This window comes from Hemicordylus capensis, chromosome 4, assembly GCF_027244095.1.
Source record: "Hemicordylus capensis ecotype Gifberg chromosome 4, rHemCap1.1.pri, whole genome shotgun sequence".
In the NCBI taxonomy this organism is placed as follows: Eukaryota; Metazoa; Chordata; class Lepidosauria; order Squamata; family Cordylidae; genus Hemicordylus; species Hemicordylus capensis.
The window spans coordinates 177,849,594-177,875,771 of record NC_069660.1 but is presented as its reverse complement, the minus strand read 5'-3'; the positions used below and the strand labels follow the sequence as shown (position 1 = coordinate 177,875,771).

Sequence of the window (26,178 nt, the reverse complement as noted above, 5' to 3'; positions counted from 1 at the left end):
GAGACTGTAGGAATGTAATGGGCAGGCAGAAGGGAAGTTCTGCAGTCTTCACCCACATTCCCCTTAAATCGAATTTCCATGCCCCTGCTTTCGAGGTCATTTTGGCAAATCTGCACACAGATCTGCTACCATCATTTCATCAGTTTAACCCTTGCATTATGCATGTAACAAATTGCAGGTTTCTAGGTGATGTGACCATTCTAATTTTCAGTTGGGCAGTTTGATGTATCTTTGCATGTATGATAAAAAAAAGAAAAGGAAACCACTAAGTTGCTATTTTTTTGCAGGTATTAACCATGGGCCTGTAATTGCTGGTGTCATTGGGGCTCAGAAACCACAATATGATATCTGGGGCAACACTGTGAATGTAGCCAGTAGGATGGATAGCACTGGAGTCTTAGATAAAATACAGGTATGGTTTCCTTTCTTGTCAACATAATTGCAGCCAGCACTTCCTATAAAAACCTTTTTTAATATTCTTTTTCTTGCCATTGAGCTCTTCTAGGAAGGTTTTAAAACATTTCAAAAATTCTTTTTGTCAGGGAAATGGATTGGATTCCCCCACCCCCAAGTTAATGTTTATTTTAATCTCTTACAATGTTCCGGAACCTTCAGGAGTCTGAAATAATTACAGATTCCAATTGATTCATTATGCTCTAGTAAACATTTCCAGTAATGCAGAGCCCCGGTATCAATCTGGCAGAGGCAGATTCCATAAGCATTCCTAATTATATATAATTTTTAAAGGATTAAAAAAATTATGTATTACATTTTTATCCCATCCTTCTTACAAGGAAATCAGGGTGGTGTACACTATCCCACCCCCAACATATTTTATTGATTGATTGATTTGTTAAATTTATATACCGCCTTTCATTCAAACAATCCTAAGGTGGTTTACAGCAAAATTTAAAAATAAGATTGTAAAAAATACACAATTAAAATATTAAGCTAAAAATATAAAACAAATCTGATTAAAAATTTAAAACAAAAGCATAAAAGCAATACAGAGTGCAAAGAGCAGCAGCAGAGAAAATCAAATAAAAGCCTGCACTGCAGGCCTATAAAGTGGATTAGGCTGAGAGAGGCCGACATCCTCACTAACCTAATCTCATTGCAGAGAGCTTCTAGGCACATTTCTCCCAGAAATTTCCTGTGCCACCCAAAAATATATGTCCCTGAGGGCTGCATGAACCACAGGAACATATTTTTGGGTGGTGCTGTAGACTTCTGGGGGAAAGAGAATGTGTCATCTGGAAATACTCTTGGATGTGTAAACTTGAAATACACCCTTGGGTGTTGGCAGTCCTACATTTTTAAAGAAGCACCATACATTTTTTCTTAACTCTCTTTTGGCCTATACCATGAACATGAATCTAACATTCTATTATGTAGAAATGTTGCCCCCCACTTCTGGGGGACGAAGAGATCAGACAGACAGACAGACAGACAGACACCCCCCCCACACACACACACCCCGGCTGCAATAAGTACTGCGGAGCTCCAGAAGCTCTCCACAATAGGGACCAGTGCATGCGCATGTGCGCACACTCACACGTTTTTTGGTGTCCGCTCAGTTAATTTTAGATCCCACTCAGGTTGAATCAGGAAGGCCCTGCTCTGAACATACATGTGCACACATTGCCTTGATACTGCCGCCCAGAACAAAATTCATTCCACACACAGATGAAAAAAATTAGAGAGAACACGGATAGGGACCCTTCTTCCCAGTATATTGCACACAGATAGTGAAGATTTTAGCCAGTGACTGGCCCAAGGTCACCTGGTGAATTTCATGGCTGACTGGGGTTTTGAACTTGGGGCTCCCAAATCTTAGTTTGATATTGCATAAGGTTCTCCTCCACAAGGGAAAGCTGACTGGGTACAGCGAAGGGTCTTTGTACTTCTTTCTCAGTTTTTTAAGCTTCACAGCAAAGAGTGGAGGAAAAAAAGACTTCTAGGTACATCTAATTTATTTTTAAAAAACATTCCCTCACCTTTCAGGTCACAGAAGAGACTCGGAATGTCTTACAAACATTGGGTTACATTTGCACCTGTCGAGGCATAATTAATGTCAAAGGAAAAGGAGAGCTTCAGACCTATTTTGTACATACTGAAATGACAAAGTCCCTTTCTCAAGGGAATGTGGCATCCTGAAATACACACTTGGGTGTGGGCAGTCCCACATTTTTAGAGAAGAAGCATCATACATTTTTCTTAACTCTCTTTCGGCCCATACCATGAACATGCGTCTAACTTTCTGGTATATAGAAATGTTGCTGTAGTAATGTCTACAGTCTAGACCCACCATCCAGCATCAAGAGACCTCAGTAGTCTTAATGTTCCAGGATGGCTAAAGTGTGTGCTGTGGAATGGGAAGACATACGACAACTTGCACTGTCAACTCTTGAGTGGAAAAGAGAGGGAAGAAAATGTTTAACAGAGCTTGAGCAATTAAAGGTCTGAGATTGAAAGAGGCTACAAAGAAGATCTTACGAGAGAGAAAACAAAAATACAAAAACAATCTTACGGCAATAAAACTAGAGCTGCGTGGAAAGTTACAGGAAGTGTGCTAGCTCCCCAATAACACCTTCTAGTCTTGAATTTGTAATATCTAACTTTGTCCCTTCATCTACTACAACTAGGGTGTGTTTGCCAGTTGTGTCTCACAGCCAGTGACACAAAGTGAAGCCCCTGGCTGATTGCCTTCCCTGGAAGGAAATCATAGCTGAGCAGGACCAGTTTTGTACAAAATGTGTCCAATGTTTTGATGCCATTGTCTTTTGTAAGATTAACTCATTAAAAGTTTGTATGTACTTTGTCTTTAAATTTGTGTTTCTTATTATTTTGTTGTTCTTTATGCATACATACAGCATCATCCATGTATCCCGTACTTTATGGCATAAGCCAGCCCTTGCCCGAAGGAATTTACTTGCTAAACCTGTTGGGAATTCTCTCTGGTAAAAGAATCCCTTTTTCATTATAGTAGAGTGCACAGAGGCACAACACAGCGGAAATTTAGTTAGGCATGCGTGTATGCTAAGAGAAAAGTAACTTGGAGCCAGTTCATAGTTTCAAATCAATATATATGGCATTTATTAAAGAACTCCATTCTAGATAGGAAAGTGAGGAGTTAAGATCTCTAATCTATCTATGTAGCGGATGCAGATGGATCCTGCATCTCTGCACACATGGTGCAGGGAGAGGAGCTTGCATGTTACAAGGTAGAAGGAAGAGGAAGAGAAGGGGAAGAGGAAGGAAGTGTCCCTAAGAGTAGCAATCTACATTCCAAAGGGATAGTGTCAAAGCAGTAGAGAAGAGATGACCAATGTCTTGACCCTCTAGCCCTCTGACTCACTAGTCTGTCCTCCACTGTCACTGAGACAAGAGACAGCGCAAAGTCCTTCACTTCCAACAAAACCCTGATCCTGAGGAAGACAATAAAGGAAGAGGGAGGGAAGAGGCTAGGATAACACAGTGTGAATGTGAACAAATGCACTGGCTCTACTTCGATTCTGTTACAATTAGAAACAGCTTTTGTATATGTCGTTTTTCTCACTATAGAAGGCTGGTGACAGGATGCACCAACACATATGCCCTATTAGGAGGTTTGGTTACAGCACCAAAGCGAGTCGAAAGTCCTGCCCCTGTAGTGGACCTTGCCGCTCAGTTGCATTTGTCTGCCAGACCGCCAATCACAGAAGCACCTGCTGCCATCATGGTTACAGTGTTTTCCTGTCCCCTGTAACCATGAGCAGCAAGGCCAAGAGAGGGAGTGATGCTCTGGGGCAAGACTTCAGACCTGCTTCAGTGCTGGAACCATGTAGGCGCCGAATGTCCCAATAGGGCTATACACACCCCAAGTTCTTTCCAGTTTGGGATCAGAATAAATGGTGGATCCTGAGTAAACCTGCATGCTTTTGCTTATTTTCTGTAACATATTTGTGCTTTTGCGAGTAACAGAGTGAAAAGCAGGAACCCTGCATAGCACTGACATCTCATCCTTGGCCACTAGAAGTCTTCCTGCTGCATTCTTGGGTTATGTCCTCATCTTTTCAGGCGTCTCGCCCACATCTATAAGGGCTAGAAGTGTGGTGTTTTGTTTTCTATTTAAATGAATGTTGAGATTCTCAAGCTGCTGCCCGCTGCTAGACTCCATGTTGGTGCAATACAACGAAGGATGGACCAAATCCAGCTACTGTTCTTAGCCGCTGCTGCCAAGACACATTTGAGCCTCCCATCTCTTTACAAGCATGAATCAATAATGACAGATAGATTTCCGGACTTCTCAAAGCACTAATGCTCTCCCCATTGTTTTGGAACCTTTTTGTCCTTTCCCTGCTGAATGCAGTTCTGCTCCTCTCTTTGGGCTCCACCTCCTGGAGTCTGGTGGGATATATCCACCGCTGATCCCATTGTCTCATATTTCAGCAGCCATGCAAGTGTGCACACAGGACACACTGCATTCATTTGGAAACACAGCATTAGCGAACCCTGTCTGACCCAGCCATGCTCATGATCCTTTTCTATCAATGCCAGCTCACAAGTATACTTTCATTAACAGACATTTTACTTGCTGGGCAGGGAGCAGGGGGGCGTTCATTTGACATCCAGTCCTTTTCTCAGTCAGCAGCTGCTTTCCTCAGCCTTCCAAACCCCCTTATATGCTGATTGACATCACAGTGGACACAAAGAGTGTCTCTTAGTAACCAAAGAACTCAGCAAACGCACAAGCTGAAAAACAGCAGTGGTGGAAGCCCTGAAGACAGATAGCCAGCCTGCCTGCCTGCCTCCCAGCAATACTTTGGGCTTGGCTAGGGAATGCAAGAAACCCAGAATGGGACAGAAATGGGAGCAGAAAACGACGAGGAGGAACTGGAACTGGAAGGGCGCAATGAGATACTCATAAGGAAACACCAGCTTCCCCTCTCTGCACAGTCCGCCTTCAGCTACATCCCGCCCCGCCGCAAGGACCCTCCTGAGCTCAGCTATTTTTACCAAGAGGGCAAGGTGCGTAAAGAATGGGGGAGGAGCACCGTGGGGGTGGGGTGGGGGAGGATCGGGGTTTGAATTACCATAAAAGTTGAGGGAAAAGAAAGGGGGATGTGAAGAAACACGCAACCTTTCACGAGCAAATAGTAAATTCAAACACACCTAGTTATTTCTAGCATGCCTACAGCAGGGTCCCAATTCTTTCCTTGCAGTTGGTGTTAGGCCTGGACTGCCTCCCGTAGCGGAGAGGGGGAGTATTCAGTGGCTGAATGTATTTTAGGCTGCTGGCAAGGGGTGCAATGAGAAGATGCTGGGGAGAAGGGCACTCTGCCAGGCATGCTGTGCTCACTAAGCCTCAGAAAAGCTGATCAGTCTTGAAAACATATCTATTCTAAACAGAAAAGAGACGGTCATCATTTAATTTTTTAAAGAATTGTTGTTAATGTATTACACCATCTCTAAAGCCCAATTAGTGCCCTTTTTCTGGGTGTGCCTGGGGCAGTGGTTCCCAAACTGGGAGCCTCCAGATGTTGCTGAACTACAACTCCCATTAGCCCCAGCTATAATTTATTGTGGCTGGGGGTGATGGGAGCTGCAGTTCAGCAACATCTGGAGGCTCCCCGTTTGGGAACCACTGGCCTAGGGTAAGTTGCCCTTCTCACTTCTGCTTAGCTGCATTACTTGTCTTGCTTTTCTTTGAGAAAAGAGCAGGGGCTGCCCATGCAGATGCTGCCAGGTGCCTCGTGCCCTTCTTGCTCCATGCAACAAGTCTGTCCCAAGTGGTTAAAAAGGAGTTTTGCTGGCCACATTCCTTGGATTCCTTCAGAACCCTTTCGGCTTATCTGCCATGGATATGAATTTCATCTCATATCAGCATCAGATATGCATCGTCTCACAACCCTTGCTAATTGGGCAAAGAGGCACCTTTTAAAGTGCTGGCTCTTGTATTTAGCAGGGGGAGAGTAACTGGCCCTATCCAAACCCAGCACAGCACTGCTCCAGTGGCTGTTGCTGGTGTGTTGCTCTTTTTCCTCTTTAGATTGTGAGCCCCTTTAGGACAGGGCAGTCTCTACTCATTCTCCTGTTGTTCTGCCTTGAAAACATTTTATTGTTGAAAAACGCTTTAAATGCTTTAAGCAAAGATGTGGCTGGTGATTACAAACCAGTGTGTCCTTTCTCGCTTCTACAGTTCTGACTACATGCAGCTCTGCTTTTCTATTCCTCTACACTCCCATCAACCTACCCTCTCAAACTAGGGATGTGCACAAATCAAATTTGGATTTCATTTCAAATATTCATTTCAAATTTGAATCAAATTCAAAAATTAATTTTGAATTTAAATATATTTGAGCCTGTTTTGGAGCCTTTTCGTACCAATCAGGGGGACTGAATGGCTTTTAAAAGGTGCCAAATGGCCCACAAACTGAATTTGAATTGAATTTTGGAAATCCAATTTGAGTTTGAATCTCATAGCCCTTAAGGGGTGGTTCATTTTGAATTTGAATCACTTGAATCACCCAGATTCAAGTCGAATCAATTTGAATTCAAATCGATTTGCACATCTCTAACACAAACACAGTGTTCTGGGTTATTGTCTTCTCATGCTCCTAGTTCCTGCTTTCTTAGGCCAATACTGCTTCTCCTTTCCTTCCTAGACATTTCGGCCCACGTAACCTTTCTTTAGGGCCTGAGCAACCAGAGGCCATTCTGCCTTTCTGTGACATTAGGCAGCTCAGCCAATCATCACTGCTAGAAACAAAACTGGTGGTGCCAACCAAGTAAATTACCTCTGCATTACAATGTAGACTGCCTGGTAAGAAGCCTCTCACTTCAGGTGTGGAACTGCCACATGAGGCACACATCTGTAAGGCATACCTGTGGTATCCTGTTCACCTCACAAAGTCAAGATTCATGTTTGTGTCCAGTGTTAAACTTCAAACTGAACTTCAATACCAGAATTGGGTCCTGAACAATGTGATCTAGTAGCAATAAAGAGAAGTGTCCTTGATCATGTGCAAAGTATCTTTCCTTCAACGCACTTAAATACAAACTACCAGCCTAGCATTCAGGACTTCTAAGGCACATGGCTTATTTTCCAAATGGCTCTAAGCCCTCCAGCAATCTCTTTAGCAGTTTAGCACTGTTCAAGAGCAAGGGATGCTTTTGTATTAACCCCTGCCGCCCAAGCACAGAAGCCAATTGTAGCAACTCCAAACTGTCTTGCAAAGGCACTCTAGGCAATAGTGAATTTCAGCATCTGGGATTCCCAAAAGAGCTGGTAACCAAAACGCTGAAGGAACTGAAGTACTGCCCATAGGAACAAAGCCTAACATAGTGGGGGCTTTTTAGTTTAGAAACAAATACAATGAAAGAAATCTATAAACAGACAGAAAAACATTTTTCTCTTTCTCGTCACATTTGAATTTTGGATCACCCAAGGGGATTGGCAGTAGAATTAGGACAGTGTGTATCAAGTTATGAAATTTGCTGCCACAAAAGATGTGATGGACATGCATGGTCTATCACATGGTTTTCAAGGAGGATTAGACAAATCCTTGGAAGGAGATCTTTCATTAATAGCCATGGTCATTAAGAGCTTCTGGATGGGGCGGTTTATAAATGTAATAAATCATAATAATAATGGTAGCTAAATGGACATCCATGTTTGGAGGAGGCAAAGTATCACTGAATACCAGATGCTGGAGGGCAAAAATGTGGGAAGGCTGCTGCCTTCATGCCCTCCATTGTGCCCTGCCTGGAAGCATCTAGCTGGCAGCTGGTAGAAATAGGATGCTGAACTAGGTGGATCTTTGGCCTAGTCTAACGGAGCTCTTCTTATGCAGGCCTGTCAACTGGCTTCATTCTCGCAACCATGATGGAGAATGCTGAAGTTAGCTAGTCATGGTAAGCCCAGAAAAGGGACAGTCTTCTGTTCCCAGACTCCTGACACACAATTTGGGAAGACAGTCATCTCTGAGCAGCCATACCTAAAAAGAGTTTTCCAGTGATTTGGTTCTGGGGGAAAATACAACTCTGTTTAAAATATTTAAAGACAACAATGCATTCCTTGACCAAGAGGAGGGTGAGCCCTGCATGAGGATTGGGGAGGTATGTGCAGGTCTCTCAGTTCCACACACTTATCTGGTGTAGTGCCTGTACATAAGCTCATGCACACATGTGGCGGGGTGGGGGAAGAGACCACAGTTGCATTGTGTCCTCTGGTGATACCTTCATATGGGGGCACTGTAGCCATCATGAACTGGTTTGAACTCACATTACTAGTTTTATTGGTTCCTGGTTTTATAATATTATCTGCCAATTAACTTCATTTTGTTTTTTCCATTTATTTAAAGCCAGGAATTATTTCCTTGTACGACTGCGTGTTTAAACGACCCATGGGCTACGATCAAAAACTTCACCGATGTGACAGAGAACATGCAAAAAGCAGAGGACTTTATGTTAATGATGAGGTGACCATCACATTTACTTTGTTGATTAGGTTGCAGTTTAATAAAACTGCAGCACTTGCCTTCGTGTTTTTGAACCCAAAATATAGCAAAAGACAGGCTGCTGTGTGAAAATGTAATTTTCAAAACTCTCCTCCCTGGCTCACTTCATCCATCAGATTTCTTTGCTCATGCTCTTGAAGCACGGAAGGAGAACTTAAGAACTGGCTGACTACATCCATAATCCTTTCTTCCTTGCATGTCATATACAATAATACTACCGTGTTTCCCCGAAAATAAGACAGTGTCTTATATTAATTTTAGCCCCTCAAAATGCACTAGGGCATATTAGCGGTACATCAGAAATTACTGCTAGGTCTTACTTTCGGGGTAGGTCTTACTTTCGGAGAAACAGGGTATTGTTCCATGATCCACACCAACTTCAGGAATCCTCAGCACCTTTGTTTTAATGCCTTCCTCAGGCCTCCCGCTCTTCATCCTCTGCTGAAGACTTCGCTTTCAGTGTCAAGACTGAAATCAATCTTGCTCTGAGCTCTCTTCTGTCTTCTTCCAAATTTGACTTCCCTTAGCTCTTTTCTCTTTCCCCTCACTTGATGCATTGACTATCTTCCTGTCTTCATTGCACCCTTTCTTGTGCCTTCTTGATCCTACCCCCTCTCAATGCCTGGTTTACCATCTCACTTACCATCTATTGCCCCCAGCAGTCCTAGAAGCATGCCCAGGGGAGGGGGCAGGGGCGGGCGACTGTCCCACCAAAAAATGGCTGCTGGGGACTGAGCCCCCACTGGGAAATTAAACAAAAGACTGCATGCATCTCAGCATGCCGGGTGGCTGCCATTTTTGTCAGCAGGCCTGTGTTGAGCTTCACATCTAGTCTTGCCTGTTGGCTACTTCACCTGGGTCTTTCCTGGCATTCTGAGGAATAACATCTAATAATGTTCTTACAGGAAAAAGCAAGGCCTGTACCTGTCTTGTCGTCTTCGATATATGGCAGACGCATAGACAAGCCGGTGGAAGAGCTGATTCGAGACCATGTGCGCATTAACCGGGTACAGGCAGAATTCTACAGAAAAAATGAAATCTCTTGCTTGCTAGAAAAGTCAAACAAAAGTGTGGATCCGACATAATGCTGTCTGCTGTCCCTGTGGTATGAGAACAATAAGGCCCCCATTGCTCTGTTTCACTCCCTCTGGTGTGCTGGTGTTATTTTGAATCAATTCAAATGTCACATTGAATTCATTGCAGGGCTTTTGGCTAAACTAAGTGGGAGATGCCTTCTTTTTTGTGTACCTTTGGGCAGTTAGCAGCTCACACTAGTGTTCTACTTCTGTGAGCAATGCTAATGCCAGAGGACAATCCCATGAAAGGCTGCATAGTTACATCCCTGAAGAGATGTTTCTTTTCTATTTCTTTTAGCAAACACTCTAACCGACATAGCCAACACTTTGTAACTTCCTCTGATGTTTCTCTCGACCAGCTAGAAATATGCAGGTTATAGCTTTAGTCTGTAAAGCAGCTGTTAGAGCAGGGGTCGCTAACCTGAAGCTCTGCATCTGCTGACTACAGCACCCATCATTCCCAGCCACAGTGATCTGCAGCTGGGGATGATGGGAGTTGCCATCTAAAAAGAAAGGGTGGTCTCAGGTTGGCCACCCCTGTGTTAGAGCAAAAACAGGAGTGGACATCCCGTGTTCTTGCTTATGTCTTTTGGAAACCATCACTTCTACATCCTCATCATAAGCATGTCTTCCTGTTTAGCACTAGGCACAAAGCAAGCTTCCTCAACATGTTCAAAATACTCATATAATGAAGCTGCAAAATATTTCTGTGGTTTCCCTAAAGTTATTTTGTTTCCACAGAATTAAGATTTAAAAACAAAAAACAAAACTCAAGGAAAAGATATGCATTTATGTCAAGCCCGAAAAACTTGCAATGTTCAAAGCTCAATTCAGCCCACCAGCCATGTACTATTTTGCATGTCAGGTGCTTGACAGAACTAGCTCTGTCATCTTAGGAGACAAAAGAGTTCTCACACATTCTCTTTTTTACCTGGCATCCACCCCTTAACCCACCCCACCCACTATGTCACCCTGGCAAATCACTTAAACCAAGCTGTTTTTTATTCTTCCAGATTAACTATTTTTCCTTGTCAAATTTGCTAGGCCTCACAAAGCTTTTCGTTTTATGGAAAACAACACAGAGATGCACCCACCTCCCTGCCAGTTTTGTGATGTTGCATGCATGCAGCACACACCACGTTCTGCACTACCAAATAAGTGCTTGGAAAATCTAACCAATCACAACAAGGATACACATAGTGGCATATTCCACTTAATCAGTTTGTAAATCATACTAACAGAAGTTCAAATAATGCACTCAGAACATGGACTAGTAAACCCTTTTAAATGTTATGACAATTTAAATCACACACAGTACCTACATCAAACTCTACAATTCTGAAATTGGTACACTACTTTTCGGTACAGTATTTTAATGTTTCAGCCTTCAGCATATACCTGTTAAAGAAGGAAGGGCAGTGGTAGCTTGGAGTACGGAACAGACTCCGCTAATGAGCAACAGTCAAGGCACAAATTCAGATATCCTTTAATAGCCTCAAAAACAAGGGCATCTCTATGTACTGTCAAGAACAGTTCTCTGTGTTTCTAGAGAGAGAAATGCAGTCATTTCCAAACATTGTTTCAGTTTAATTTGGAAGAAATGCAACCAGACATAAAAATCAAATTTGTCACACACTGCATTTTCTCTCTCTCTCTCTCCTTTTGTACCACTGGAGGACAGAGCCAGAACACAAATAAACCAAAAATAAACAGTGGGGTTTATTTTAAAAATTAAAGTGGTTTACTAAGAACAGCACTTATAAACAAAATAAAATCACAGTAATTACAGATATTTCAGCATCATTTCAGTTCTGTTTTGTCACCAGCTGAGCCTGTATGAGCTAGGAAAGATTTTCTTGTGTAGATATTCCACTATATCACTTCTGTTGTGCAACAGCTCAAACTCAAAAAATGGAATCTGAAAGAGAAAGAAAGAAGAATGAAGTACTGACATCGTTTTGTAGAAAACCAACTCAGAAGAAGACTGTTCCGAGGCTTCCTTTGTGAAACTGATAGGTCCAAAACAAAGAATTTTAAACTTTGGTTCCCACTCGCACAGCTGGGGACCTTTGCCATGACTTCCTTCATTTTTATTACTTCCCTACCTTGAAACCTGGACACCAGTCACAACTCTTGAAGTCTCCTGCTGAAGCAAGGGAGAAAGCAGCCATGGCTACTTCTGCCCATTGCCTTCATGATCCTGTCATCTAAGCATACTTTCACCAACTGCAGCAAGCAAGGAGGCCGGGGAGGACTATGAAAGGAAAGGGCAGGAAAGGGCAGTCTTGTCTCCCTTTTTAGTGGGAAGGGGCCTACTTTGGAGGATCTGAAGCCAAATAATGCATACCAGCCTCTCAACGCAAGGCTGAGGAGGCTGCTCCCCACACTGTCGTGTGTGCTTCCAGTACATGGGCGCCTCCTTGAATGAAAGCAGAGCCCCATCTCACTGCCCCAGTAATACCTGGGACAATGTTCAGGATGTGGCAAGAAGTCTGCACTGAAAATGGCAGAAGGGGTAGTCCTTTCTCCATAGAGCTTGAAAGGACTACCCCACCCCCTGCCACCCAGCATTACCCATGCACACCTCCTGCCAGGTACTGTGAGGTGTCCCAGCTGTTGCTAGGGCAGTATAGTATTGTTTCCTATAAACAAGCTCCCTGGCAATTTGGAAGCGTGCTGAACATGGTTCAGAGGGTGCAGTGTGTATTATTTGACTTCAGACGCTCCAAAGCATAGCCCTAATGTCCAGCATCGGGGCTGCAAAGTGGCAACTCTACCTGGATTTTGCTTCTTCACTGGGTTTTCTGTTTTACACAACAGCTGCACTTGTTTAGACTACAGTTCTAAGCATACATGCTAGGGAGCAAGCGCCATTGAACTTCGTAGGATTTACTTCTGATATTTAGCACTGGGTTGCTAAACCTTATTTGAGATATGTGGAACTCAAGTTCACCAGACAGGCACGGAGCATCCCCCCTCTCCTGTGGACATAGGAAGCTGCCATATACTGAGTCAGACCATTGGTTCAGCTAGGTCAGTACTGTCTTTACAGACTGGCAGCAGCTTCTCCAAGGTTGCAGGAAGGAATCTCTCAGTCCTACCTTGGAGATGGCAGAGAGGGAACTTGGAACCTTCTGTATGCAAGTATGCAAATGCTCTTCCAAGCGCAACCCTATCCCCTAGGGAAAATATCTTACAGTGCTCACATGTGGTCTCCCATTCAAATTCAACCAGGATGGACCCTGCTTAGCTAATGGGACAAGTAATGCTTGCTACCACAAGACCAGCTTTCCTCCCATGTCATGGAGGGTGGGGGTTTGTAGCTGTCTAGCACTGCTGGCGGGGGTGGGAATGGAACAGGGGTGGGACTCTGGGAGCCCAAGATTCAGGAGAATGCCTATGGAAGCAATATGCACTGCTGGAGCTTGCATAGTCCAATGGTTTGGGAAGGGAAGTGGGTTTGGAACCATGTGCTGCTAGACATGCATGGCGCATATGGCTTCTTGACCCTTGAAAGATATGGCTGTAATTTCCAGTATGGCTTGGTACACCTAGTTACTCTGACAATAGCTATTTTGAAAATTTTACCTGAACAACTTCATAACCAAGTAGCTGCAAGTGCCTTTGCTTAATGGCTTCTTTTCCAAGGAGGTTGCAACTGTTGGTGCAGAATCTCTTTTGATCATCAATACAGAGTGCTATTCTGCCAATTAAATACAAAATACTGTTTACAACCATTTATCACCATATCATTCCTACTTTTTAGGGCATTAGATTTCTCCGGTAATGGAAGTACAAGGCCAGATGCAAACCTTACTGGAACAGTGTTGCTGCCATTTCTCTAAGGCTTGATGTCAGCACTACTCTGGTAACACTCGAACAGCACAAGCAAATGGGAAAGCTATTTTTCAACAAAAAACCAGAGCCCTCAAAGCAGTCAACTTTGGCCCTCCTGCAGATGTTGGACTACAACTCCCATCATCCCTGACTACTGGCCGCTCAGGATGGTGGGCACTGCAGTCCAACAAGAGCTGGAGGCTGAAGTGGAACAGCCATGACACAGCAGAAATAGTAAGAAAATAGTCCCCAAAGGGCTCACAATCTGAAAAGAAACACGAGGCAGACACCAGCAACAGCTATGCTGAGTTGAACAGGGACAGCTGCTCTCCCCCTGCGAAATACAAGAGCGCCCCCAGTGTGAAAGGGGCCTCTTTGTCCAGTGAGCAGGGGTAGGACTACATGGGCAGCGTCCACAGCAGCCCTATACTCTGCCTGGAGCTGATGATGGCACAAACATGAGCTCTTCCCATGTGATCTGTCACTCCCTCTTGATTCCACTACTGAAATCTTCCTGGACTGGGGTGGGGGATTCAAGGAAAGCAACAACCAGCGAGCATCAGGAATATACAAATCATCATCCCTTACACTCTCATTAATTATGGGTCAGCTCTTTTCAACTTCAGAGGTATCCATTTCAGCAACTTTAGGCCCTCTAGCTTTGTCAGTATATATTAGTGAAGTCATTTTGGTCAAAATGGATAGGAAAATGGGATAAAAGTAAACAAATAATCTGAAGACACAGTACAGAGTTGCCAGATGTGCAAGAATCCTCATACATGTATAAGAATCTAGACTATCCACAGGAAGTACAAGAACATTTTTGTGTAGAAATATGAGCCCTGAGGGAAGCTTAGAATAGCTGCACCTTTGGCTTCTGTTAGGAGGGCAGCACAGCAGCAGTTCCTAGTGTGAACAGCGTGTCGCAGGGAAAACAGAGAGAGGGAGTGGATTTTCTCTGGTCTACTGCTTGTGTCATCCAAACTAGGGATGGGCGTTCACTGGGGTAAAGGAAAGTTCTACTCATGTCACCCTGTCCCCTGTAATTACAGCAAACGATGGAGGAGGAGCTTCCTTCTCTCTCAGTTTGTTTCTGGTGGTTGTGTTGTGAGCTAAAGCTTGATTGTATAACTAGTGAATGCACGGATGTGAGTGTGAGCAATATGCTGAAGAAAGGGGCTGAAGAAAAGGCTAACGAGAGTCTGGTGTGTCCAGGATGATGTGAGGACTCAGTCGTGCAGTAGGGGTTTGGCGATCAGTCAACAGCAAGAATGACCTTTGCACATTGAGGAACATAGGAAGCTGCCATATACTGAGGCAGACTGTTGGTCTATCTAGCTCAGTATTGTCTTCACAGACTGGCAGCGGCTTCTCCAAGGTTGCAGGCAGGAATCTCTCTCAGCCCTATCTTGGAGAAGCCAGGGAGGGAACTTGAAACCTTCTGCTCTTCCCAGAGCGGCTTCATCCCCTGAGGGGAATATCTTGCAGTGTTCACACATCAAGTCTCCCATTCATATGCAACCAGGGCAGACCCTGCTTAGCTATGGGGACAAGTCATGCTTGCTACCACAAGACCAGCTCTCCTCTCCATGAACTCCCCCCCCAAAAGCCTGGGAGTTTGCCAATAACCAGAGAAACTCTGGAGCTGCACTCTTAGCAAGTAAAGGCCAAACTAGGGTGACAGCACAGGACACAGAAGAGTATAAAGAGTGCGGCTCTGCAAATGAAACCTTGGGACATGACCAGAACTCCCAGCATTATCCTTCACTGCTACACTGGAATTGGCCATCTGAGTCATAAGTATGATTAGGGAATATTAGAAACTTTAAAACATGTTGCATATTCCCAATAAATCCTGCTATTTAGAATCTTTAGTGTCGGTCTTGTGAAATTATTCTGTGGTAACAAAGCCTGGTCACACATTCCCTCCACACAAAGCAGTGATCCCTCTAAAACTACCTAGGGGCTCAGTGGGAGGAGCACATTTGTAACAGCTGCATGCGAGTTCCTTCTATTGGCAGTACCTCCAGGGAAGTGAAGTAATATGGAATGTGAGGAGGGAGAAAAAATGCAAAGGAGGGGGAGTCTACACCCCTTTAAATTAGGTTGGATGTGAAAGTTGGCAAATAAATCACCGAGGAACATGACAGCTACGCAGCTTTCCAAGGCACCTTGTGGAGGGAAGGTGGTTGCTGAAGGAGGAGGAATGCAGGAGGTGGCTTTGGTCAGAAAGCCTCCCCGCCACTCTACTGGACTGCTTAGTGAAACCTGGATTTTAAGGCTCTGTGACGATGGTTTCAAACTGATAAATCTGGCCACAATTATTACTATCATGGACTAGAATCTGCATTGCAAAGCTAAGTCTGTCAACACTCTGAATAAAATAATAGTTAAAGCTTGCTCCGAGTTGGCCAAAATAAAACAAGCCCAGGGTTATTGCAATTGTGAAGACATAGTCCCCAACATTTGTATGTCCTTTACCTCTGGAACACATCTTCGTATTGGTTAGCTGGTAATACAAATCCCTCTTCACTGAGTTTAATCTCAATATCTGTGAGGGAGAAACAAGAAGAAAACTAAGCCTTTGTCTCCAGCATACATATGCTGTATTTTCTTGTTTGCTCAGTGCAGTAAAACCCAATTTCCCAATTAGACCTTTGAAAAAGAGGAGGGGTGGGGGGCAGGAAAGATTGGTAGGCAGGGCCTAGGAGTGGGGGGAGTCCTCCTTGTGCTCAGACGGGGGCTTGCCCATTCACACACAGGCTGTTGCCCAGCAACAAAGCCTCAGTGGGGAGGATGCTTAAACTGAGGCTGGGAGCTTCTTGCACTTCATTGGCACTACAGTGCCTCCTTGCTGCCATCTGCTAAACAGGTAGAATGTTTTCTTCTTTATTTGTAAAACCCTTAAAGAATTCAAAAAGGGTTAAAATTGAATACTACCATTATTCATTTTATAGATTCACTGCAAGCAAAAGCATTCTATATCATTCTACATGAAATGTAACTGAACCAATTCAACGTGTCTGAACTACTTTTTAAGCTTGGTATCTGAACTGGAGAGTTAAAGAATAGTGATGAACCTGGCTGTGCACAAACCGCAGGCGCGGACACCATGTGCATGCTGGCGCTGCGCGTGGGTTCTCGGGGGCAGTGCCGTTGCAACAGGAAGCTGAATGCAACAACAGTGAGCAGGTAAGGACCTGCTCTCCGATTTTATTTTATTTTTAAAAAATCCCGCTTGCTGCTCCTCTCCCTGTAGCACCGAACCAGTGCACAAACCTCGGTTCGTGCACATCCCTAACCTGAACCCAAGTCATTAGTGGTTCTATCCCTGAACGGCACTTAATATAACTAGAAATGTGTTTGTTCAACCAAGATGACCAGATTGGTTGGTGGAAAAGCTTTCAAGAAACTATTTCACAGAATAATAAAATTCCAAATATTAACTAAGCAGCAAGGATATTACCTAGACTATTTCTGAATTCAGTCAGGTTGCATTTGGATGACAAAAGATGGTGGGGAAAGAGTGCTGGCCAAAGCAGAAGGTGGTGGTGTCCAGTGATGTCCTTGCAGAAAAATAGTACAGGAGGGCCAAACTGATCTTTGACACAATCACAAAGACCTATCAGAAGTACAAGCCATTCCTATGGGCCGGGCTTAGAAGTACTTGGTGAGCAGAGCTGAGGCTAATAAATGGGACATTGTTTAGGAGAGGCATACACCCATTGTTACTGAACTGCCTGCTTTGATTTTGTGGCCTAGCTGTAAGTAACTTGGTTTTTTGCTGCTCTAGCACCTGCAAAATGCAGGCTTCTTTGGGAGGAACAGAACATTGTTTTATATAATGAAACAGAACATAGTGACAATTAACAGTTACACATACCAATTCTAAAATTAGCTACAGTTTACCTACCTAGAGTATAACAGTATGGTGTCAACACATGGGAAGAAAAATATAGTCGGGCTCCCAAGAGGTCAGTCAGACCAGCCTTCACTCTGCTGTAGAAGGGAACATCAAGCTCAGACTCTACCAAATGGCCTTGGGTGAGAAATGACTTGACACGGTATTTTGGAAGGAGCTTGGGACCCTATTAACACAGGAAAAGAAATACAAGCAAAGTTTCTTTTTGCTGGTTAAACATACCTAGAAAAATATGCATTAAGGAGGGGGGGAACACATGTGGCAAGTTTATTTGATTTCTAAACCAAATAGTGAGAGCCAGCGTGGTGTAGTGGTTAGAGTGCTGGACTAGGACCGGGGAGACCCGAGTTCAAATCCCCATTCAGCCATGAAACTAGCTGGGTGTCTCTGGGCCAGTCACTTCTCTCTCAGCCTAACCTACTTCACAGGGTTGTTGTGAAAGAGAAATTCAAGTATGTAGTACACCGCTCTGGGCTCCTTGGAGGAAGAGCGGGATATAAATGTAATAATAATAATAACAATAATAATAATAAAGAGTAATTATATTTATATAAATTCGACTTATATAAGTTACTCGCAGGTCATTTTTGGAAGGGCCTTTGCATACATTTATGACTGAACTGAAGGCACAAAGCACACAGCTCAAGACTGAAAAACTCACATAACATTAATTATGACTGCTCTTCAAATGAGTATTGATTATGCCTTTGTATAGCACCATCCATGTACAGGGCACTTTACAACAACTGAGATAACAGGTTCCTGCCCTGAGGGACTCACATCTAGAAAATGATACAAAGGAGAAAATAAAGGAAGGGGAAGGGAGTGGAGGCAAGGCCAACAGGAAGAACCTTAGGCTGAGTTGCAGTAGGGTACAGGGACAAGAATGTTGTGCCAAAGGCTTCGTCAAAAGGTGGATTTTGATCAGGGATTTGAAGGTAGTGAGACATCATGCAGGTGTTCTAGGAAAGAGCTTCCAGTATAACGGGCAGCAAGGGAGAAAGTGCAGAGTCATCTGAGGGAGCAAGAGAGCTTTGGATGGCTGAGAGTGGTGGAAGAGCAAAAGCCACAGGCAGGTGTATAATGGGATATGAGAGTGGGGAGAGATAAGAAGGGGCAAGGCGATGGAGGGCTTGGAAGACAAGGGCATTGTGCTCAATCCTGGGACAGAAAGCCAATGCAAGGATTTAAGGAAGGCTGTGGTGTGATCAGAGCAATTAGAAAGATGAATGATTTGGCAGCAGGATACTAGGTGGAAGTGAAGTTGCTGAGGTGGAATGATGGGAGACCAGAGAGGAGGAGGTTGCAGGAGTCAGGCAAGAGATGACCAAGCCGTGAATTGGGGTTTCCACTGAGGGGACATGGATGGGAAGGATGGGCTCCATTCTTGCAATGCTACAGAGGGAGAAGTGACATGATTTGGCTACAGATTGGATATGGGGGGTGGGGGAGGACAAAGAAGAGTCAAAGATAAAGACAAGGCTTTGGGCCTCCAACCGGGTGGATGGTGGCACTACCAGTGTACAGGAAGGAGTACAAGGGGAGGAGGACTCAAAGAATAATGAGAAATTCAGTCTCGGACACACTGAGCCTGGAAGCATATGAGAAGAATGTCAGTCAGAGATTGGAAGGAAGGAGTTATTTCTGGGGCAGACAGAACACTAAGCAAGCTATTATTAAGTATTGATATTCTTATTATTAAGTAATAATATTACTTATTCAGAGTAAATGTGCATATCAGGCACATTAGATAACAGCATATAATCATACCTCATAGGAGGGACACTCCAATCTAACAGTTAGAAATAACTGGGTCAGTAGAGAAAGAACGGACTTCTTCAAACCAGGTTCTTCAACTGGAATACAAAGAACCAGAGACATGGCTAGGGGGGTTTGACAAGGTTATGACAATCACAGTGCATAAATGTTAAATATTTGCACACTAACATACAGGCAAACTTTGTTAACTGCGGACCCGGCATGCACGGTTTCGCCTATTGCCACCAGTGTTCCCTCTAAGGTGTGCACGTGCTCACCCAATTTTTTATGTCTGCTCAGTTAATTTTAGATCCTACTCAGACTGAATCAGGAAGGTCCATCTCTGAATGTACATGCGCACACACTGCTTTGATACTGCTGCCCAGATCAAGATTCATTCCGCACACAGATGAAAAAAATTAGAGAACACGGATTGCCACCCAACCTCGGTATGCATGAAAAGAATATGGCAATTTAAAATATGGCAGTTAAAGGGCTAAGACTCACATATTTGCAGTTTGAGGATGGGCAGAAATTACCTCTGAGATCATTTCCACCTGCCATTTTGAGGCTCATTTTTGTGGAAAAGAAATACAAAACAATTTTGGACTTTTGGGGGGACATTGCTGGACAGTTGGGGACACAAAACACCTTAGGGCACCCCCCCATCAATTTCCCTCACTTCTAGTCCTTTTTGCTGCCCCAGGAACTTAACCCAACAATTTCCATGGTCCTAATGACCCATGATCTGTGGTTTTGCTCTCCACCTTGCAGAACCCCCATGGATAATGGGGTTCTCCTGTACCTGTATTCCTTATGACACAGCCAGCACTTCCTTAAGCACCCACAGCAGTGCAGGTTGATCAGAAATGCCTGTGTAACACTGCACAATATGCAGGCCAGTATAATTACTTAGGTACTCAATTAAAAATAAATAAATCAGTCAACTGCACCACTAGTGTTACTTATTAGGCCATGAGATTCCACAATTCTTGTTAACTCTTCAAAGCCCACACACTTCAATTTATAATACAAACACCACCAAATCTTGGTACAGCCTAAGGTGACAGAACTGACTTAAGTACATGCCACTTTTTAGAACTGACTAGCTGGGCTGGGCGCAGAGCATCTGTGCCTCTAGTTCGCCACTGCTGGAACCCACCCCCTGCTGCCGTCACCGTCTTCTCCCCCCCCCCGCCAGCCTCTGCTGCCGTTCCCCCATGCTTCCCCCACCTGCTACTTCCCCCGCCCACCTGCTGCCGCCGTTATCGTTTTCTGCTTGCCCACCTGCCATCCCTCCCTCTTCTCCCCACCGGCCGGCAACATTGCTGTTCGCCACAGTTTTGTTTCTCCACCGGCCAGCCAGCTGCTGCCACCATTTTCTTCCCTCCCATCCGTCCCCGTCGCTATATATAAATATTATATCCATATTCCTTTCTTTCTTCAAGGTGGAACATTCCACTGCTCATACTTGCAACATCCTAAACAGCAGAAAGGCTCAAGAAATCCCAAACAGCATTGGAACTTCTAAGTTTTCTACCCTCAGGGAACCATTTCTTTGTTGATTTGTCTGTCCCTGTACACCAGCCACAGAATTTCTATACGTTGCAAAGGATTCTCTGAGAGCCACAATGAGGCCTGGTGTCCAGCTGTTGCTCCACATAAAGAGAGTTTGTCATAAGATGTGCTCAGTGCTCCCTGGGCACTACCAGGAAAGCTCAAGAACAACAGACAAGTTGTCTTCCAGACAGCCGGACAGCACAGTGATCTTCTAATTGAGGAACCACTGACCAAGCGCTTCTGAGGAACCCTGGGATTCCTAGGAACAGAGTTTAAAAATGAATATAATGCTAGTACATCGAGTCACATGCTTACCTTGCAACTGTTGCAGAAAATAGGGATTAAATATCCTTGCCAGAAAATTTAGTGGATAACGTTCAATAAGGGTGCATGAATGAAGCAGGTTCAAGAGTACATGAGACTGAAACTGAGTAAACCGAGCATTAAGTATCCCTTCGAGCTTTCGGAAAAGAGATGGAGCACATGGGGGTAGGTAATTGAGTTTCCCAAATGGGACAATTTGCTCAGCAATCTGAGCAGTAGTGAGCTTGTCAGCATGGTAAATAAACCTTTCCGCGACTACGTTAAAGATGGGTTTGGAAAGGATGTGCTTCACGCTGCAGTACTGCATGACTTTGGAGACGGCATTGGTATGCATGGTGAAGGCACATTTGGCAACGTGCCTTTCTAGGGCTTCTGTGAAGAACTGGTCATTCTGTCCAAAATGAATGAAAGCCTCCAGCACATTTATTATTTCATCATCTGTGAAATGAGGGATGTGCCGCACTGAGTGCTTACAAAGCTTTAGTACCAAGGGAATGGCTTGGGTTTGATCAAGAGCAGCAAGAGCTTTTAATACAGTACTTGTCAGTTTGGGGCTGAACTGAGAAACTTGTGTTATGGTGAAATTGTTCATTTTGTTTAATAGAGCTTGGTATTTCCCACTCTTCCCCACGCCTAGCTGCAGGAGTCTGTAAACCATGGCCAGTTCATCAGCTTTCCAGTTCTCCAGGTCTGTACCTTGCACCTGGTCCATAATTTGTTCCAGCATTGCACAGTCTGGACCCTCCAGGTCCAATAAACCTTCTCCCAGAACACACAAATTTTGAATTGTCATCTGGCCCTTGTCCAGACGTTCCTGGCTCTCTAACACCAAGTGAACTACCAAGGTACTCCAGGGGTCCACACGCAACTTTATCAAAGCATTTAGTGAACTCACAAGACCAGAATCAGACAGATTTGGAGATTCTTGTTCCAGCTGGAAGCAAAGTGACTTAAAAACATCACTCTCCACCACCTCCTCAGCATTCTTCAGTGTGCTGTCCTCCACTTCAACATCACACACCCGCTGAAAGGCAGCTGCCACCATGGTGTCAGATAAACTTTTCAAGGAGCTCATAAATTTGAATATGTCTTTGTATGAATGCAAACTGTTCAGTTCCTTCAAAAACATCTGTTCATCTATCCACTTGCTATCAGATTTAAAACTGTTACCAGCTTCTCCATGGAGGTGCACTGCTCCCATAACGGAGCTGGGATGATTCCCTAGTTCCATATGGTAGTTTCTACAAAATGTGTTCTGAAAAGCAGCCACTGAATATGTCATTTGTTTGCCATGACACAGCCTGAACTGTCCAGAGCAGTTTACAGCTTTCCTTGCAGCTAGCAGTTGTCTGCATGTTTGTGCTCTGGAAGTATATACTTGGAAACATTTTAAATTCATTGAGGCCATATCAGGTCATATCCTGAAAGAGAAAAACAACAACTGAAGGTTAGAAGTGACAGGTAGCCAGCTTTCTATAGCTTAAAAAAGCAGCTTGAAAGAAAAGACCATAACGAGCTGCGGCTATGCCATAGTTCTGCAGGAGTGCAAAATGTGGTGTAAGCCACAGCCGCCCAAGAATCTCAACCTTCATATTCTTAGCAAAGCAACTTTCTAGTCTGTAACTCTTGTAAAGACAGGCTTGAAAGTGCATAAACCATCATGCCTGGTGAAATCCAAGAAGCCAGAAGAGTCACTGAACAAGATCCTGGGTGCTCCAGTACTCAGGAAAGGGGCTTCAATACCCTGCAAAACTCCTCATTTGTTCAATGAGGTTTAAAAGCAAAATAATAATAATCGAAAAAAATAAATAATGATGGCAGCATGCATCACGCAAAACAAAATACACAATGCAAATTGACTCAATGTATACAGATTGCAGGATTCAGCTTCACATTACTTGAATTCAAGTAAAGGATTCAGTTTTACTTGGCTTGCCTAGACACAAAATTTAAAACACAGAGGCCTACATGTTGTGCAGCAGAACATGGGCAGTGCAGATTTTCCCACGCCACTATGGATTCCTAATGAAGCACCAGCAATCTTGCACTTTACACAAGAGCAGAAATACTTTCGAGTGCCTGTACTCCAGAAATGTTACTGGGTCTGGGATAGGAAAAGGCTACTGAACAGTTACTGAAATAGTTTGGCTATATTGTTTTTATTTCGGAGTGTGGTAGTGTAGGGGAAGTATTTCTAATGTACACTACCCAAAGTTTTCAGAGAATTCTATATATAAATGTCTGTAAATAAATAATCATGCAGACACTTAAACGTTTAGGGCAAGGAGATCTGCTTCCTGTCCGAGGGCAAAATACATCCTACCCGTGTGCAGTAACCTTCCGTAGATCCGGTTTTCAACCATAACAGAACCTGCTTCCTTTCACAAAGAAAAAAGTACTCCACATATATGCTTAGAGGAACTTTGATTTAGATCCCCCGCCCCAAGCTTTTTATTTCCCCCCGGGAAATAAAGAACTTTCTAAATGCCCAGAAATATTGCTGTTTTTAAAAAAGAGAACTGCTCACTGCAACGGGGCATTTGCACATGCTCAGAGGCACGCACAGCTTATAGCGTCAGAAAATTTTGAGACTCCCTCTCCAAAGCTGACAAGCCTAATTCTATCAGCAGTCACTCCAATATTTTCTCCGATCGCTAACCTTCCCGAGGTTAGCTTCCACTTTACTGACTTCATCCTTCCGCCATCCAGTCCCTCTCAAGGACAACTAAAGGCTACTATGTGAGAAAACCTGAGCGTGAGAGACACGTAACGCGGCTATGCTTTGACCGTTCAGACCCCCTGACCTCCATTAGGCTCGGACATGACGAAGAAGAGTATTTACCTGGACCTCGCTTACTCCTCACACAGCCTCTATGCCAGATCTTTTGGTTCCGCCCTTCACCACCACAGACCCAATCGGATTCCGATTTTGGGTCCCTCTTCCCGCCCCTTCAGCCTCTTGCATTGATTGGCCATATTCTCTCTCCTTCCCGCCTCCGCTCGGTGCGCAATAGGAGACGAAACGCAGGGAGTGCCGAAAGGAACAAGGCCGTCTCCTCCACCACTCATGGAATAAGCAGCCCAATCGTGTGTCCACCCTTCTTTTATGATTGACACCTTTGCAACCAATCAATGAGTCAAGTAGGCATGCCTCGTGGTATGGATTAAGCATGCTGCTCCCGGTTTTAAGTTGCTCGGCGGCCGCCGCCTGGCCTCGTCTTTAAAGGTCCTGCGGAGCTTCCTGTAGCCATTTCGGTGAGTAAGGAGAACGCGGACCTTGGTGAGGGGAAGCGGCGACCAAGAGGCGGCTTATAAGGCCGTAGGTTGGCCGAAAAGGTGGCTTCTCCTAAAAGGCTTGTATTCGTAGAGGGCGGCGACTCAGTCATCTGTGCGGGCTGAATGAAGCCGAGGCCAGCGCCGTTCTAAAAAGAACCCCAGCACAGCAGTAGCTACAGAATGCCCGGGGAGGAGGAGCTCTGCAGGCGGGAAGGGAAGTCCGGGCGCCGCCGGGTCTTCGGTGTCAACTTCCCCTTTCTTATTAAAAAGAGGTGGGGGCACTCAGGTGCACCCTGGCAAGTTTGGAGCCAGGACCCAAAGGCCTTTGGAGTCCTCGCCCCCCCCCCCCACGCATCATTCGTTCCCCTACACACACTCCATGACACATGCAGTATTTTCGACATGTGGGTTCTTGAGGGCACGACCCGCAACTGAACACGTAAGAACGTAAAACAGGAATATTTCTGCAAATATGTATTAGCGGAAACACACAACTTAACATATTCCCACCCCGCACAGGTCACAGTCACACTTGGTCATGGAGCACAGGCCGGTGGCGCAGCAGCCACACCACCCGGGACAGACTTAAGAGGATCCCCAGGATCCTCTTTAGTCCGGGGGCCCCCAGGCGGTGTGGAGGCCCTGGAGCTCCGCCCGGAAGTCCAGGGGTAAGAGTGCCTCTGCTCACTTCACCGGCTCAGGAGAAGTCTGTCCAAGCATCGGCTTCTTTAAAATGCCCCCCTCTGAGGGTGAAAGAATATCGGGCTGTGCAGAGTGTATCTCTCACTTTGTCAGAGAAGCTGCCTTTAGATAGTTTTTTTAAAAAATAAAAAGCAAAAACGTTTCCAGGGTGGGCTGCTTCTCCCATAGACATCCCTGTCCTATTTGCTAGCCTCCCCTGCATGACTCCCCATGGCCTTCCCTGCCCCAGTGCTTGGTTGGGATTTAAAGACCTCACACTACTATTTGGGGCAATTGTGCTGTCATTGGCTGCCTCCCCGTGGTGGTGGTGGAGGAAGAGGAAGGGCATGGCCCTAGCATCTGGTTTACCTGCACCTGGTGGGATGTTTGATGAAGGAAATCTACAAACTGTGGCATCAGTTAGCCCTCACCCTTTACTGGAGAGGAAGGAGAGCAGAAGATGAAAGTTGAGAGGGGTGGGGTCACATGCATGCATACCTGTCACTTCATGACTGCACCTGTTGACTAGAAGGTGGAATGTGTGAAATGGCTCCATAGAAAACCATTGTGGCTGAAGTGAAGTGATATGACAGTTCTATCTGTTGCATTTAGACATGCAACATTGAGTGGTGAAGGCACATATATGAATCAACCTTTAAGAAGGCTGCTGTGAAGGAGAGCTGGTCTTGTGGTAGCAAGCATGAATTGGCCCATTTGCTAAGTAGGGTGCACCCTGGTTTGCTTTTGAATGGGAGACATGCTTGCATGCTGAAGGTTCCCAGTTCCCTCCCTGGCATCTCCAAGAGAGAGACTTCTGCCTGCATCCTTGGAGAAGCTGTTGCCAGTCTGTGTAGACAGTCCTGAGCTAGATGGGCAAATGGTCTGACTTGGGATAAGGCAGCTTCCTATGTTCCTTTGGAGCAGCAGTTATTTTGTCAGCAGACAAAAATCCAGAACCTTGGATTTATAGGCCTTTTTTCTGGCATTCAGTCTAGCACCAAAGACAGAAGGTTACAAGATACCATGTCAGGGAGCACCTATTTTTTTATGACTGTAGGATTGGCAGATGTCAATCTAGAAATTATGTCTATGTCTCTAAATGGTTCAAGAGAGGATGCAGCTTCTGTGCTGTAGCTCCACTGGCTCTTCATCTACCTGCTTCACCTGCCTATCGAAGCATATGGGACTTAAGTGTTGCTCCACAGCAGGAAAGTGGAGAGGTGGGTGAAGAGACTTTTAGGGT

The 26,178-nt window shown here is 44.7% G+C and overlaps 4 protein-coding genes across 12 annotated transcripts in view; 3 read left to right on the top strand and 1 right to left on the bottom strand.

Moving 5' to 3' along the window:
• The window catches only part of ADCY2 (adenylate cyclase 2), a 193,363-nt gene extending 190,534 nt beyond the window's left edge, over window positions 1-2,829 (top strand). For all 4 annotated transcript variants that reach the window (XM_053243793.1, XM_053243792.1, XM_053243791.1 and 1 more), the window contains 2 exons: window positions 288-412; window positions 2,005-2,829. In XM_053243793.1, the coding sequence (XP_053099768.1) occupies window positions 288-412; window positions 2,005-2,157 (278 nt within the window). In that variant the 3' untranslated portion in view covers window positions 2,158-2,829. The remainder of the gene's footprint in view (window positions 1-287; window positions 413-2,004) is intronic.
• A 1,657-nt stretch (window positions 2,830-4,486) lies between these two features.
• On the top strand, window positions 4,487-9,642 carry CFAP90 (cilia and flagella associated protein 90). The gene is made up of 3 exons (XM_053243804.1): window positions 4,487-5,010; window positions 8,346-8,462; window positions 9,407-9,642. Exons 1-3 carry the CDS (start codon window positions 4,822-4,824, stop codon window positions 9,584-9,586), a joined length of 486 nt encoding a protein of 161 aa, XP_053099779.1. The 5' UTR covers window positions 4,487-4,821; the 3' UTR covers window positions 9,587-9,642.
• A 1,404-nt stretch (window positions 9,643-11,046) lies between these two features.
• Window positions 11,047-24,370, bottom strand: FASTKD3 (FAST kinase domains 3). 3 transcript variants are annotated; one of them, XM_053243801.1, is made up of 7 exons: window positions 23,821-24,370; window positions 20,970-22,399; window positions 19,107-19,192; window positions 17,328-17,502; window positions 15,896-15,965; window positions 13,166-13,280; window positions 11,047-11,495 (listed from the first exon to the last, which is right to left on the bottom strand). In XM_053243801.1, exons 2-7 carry the CDS (start codon window positions 22,384-22,386, stop codon window positions 11,397-11,399), a joined length of 1,962 nt encoding a protein of 653 aa, XP_053099776.1. In that variant the 5' UTR covers window positions 22,387-22,399; window positions 23,821-24,370; the 3' UTR covers window positions 11,047-11,396. The 3 variants fall into 3 exon arrangements, with proteins under 3 accessions (XP_053099776.1, XP_053099778.1, XP_053099777.1); XM_053243803.1 differs by lacking the exon at window positions 23,821-24,370 and adding an exon at window positions 23,783-23,813; XM_053243802.1 differs by lacking the exon at window positions 23,821-24,370 and adding an exon at window positions 23,638-23,776.
• MTRR (5-methyltetrahydrofolate-homocysteine methyltransferase reductase) overlaps window positions 23,999-26,178 on the top strand; it is a 33,968-nt gene continuing 31,788 nt past the window's right edge. The window contains exon 1 of one of the 4 annotated variants that reach the window (XM_053243795.1): window positions 23,999-24,233. The gene's annotated coding sequence lies outside the window, so the exon portion shown is untranslated. The other 3 variants (XM_053243798.1, XM_053243796.1, XM_053243797.1) reach the window with 3 other exon arrangements.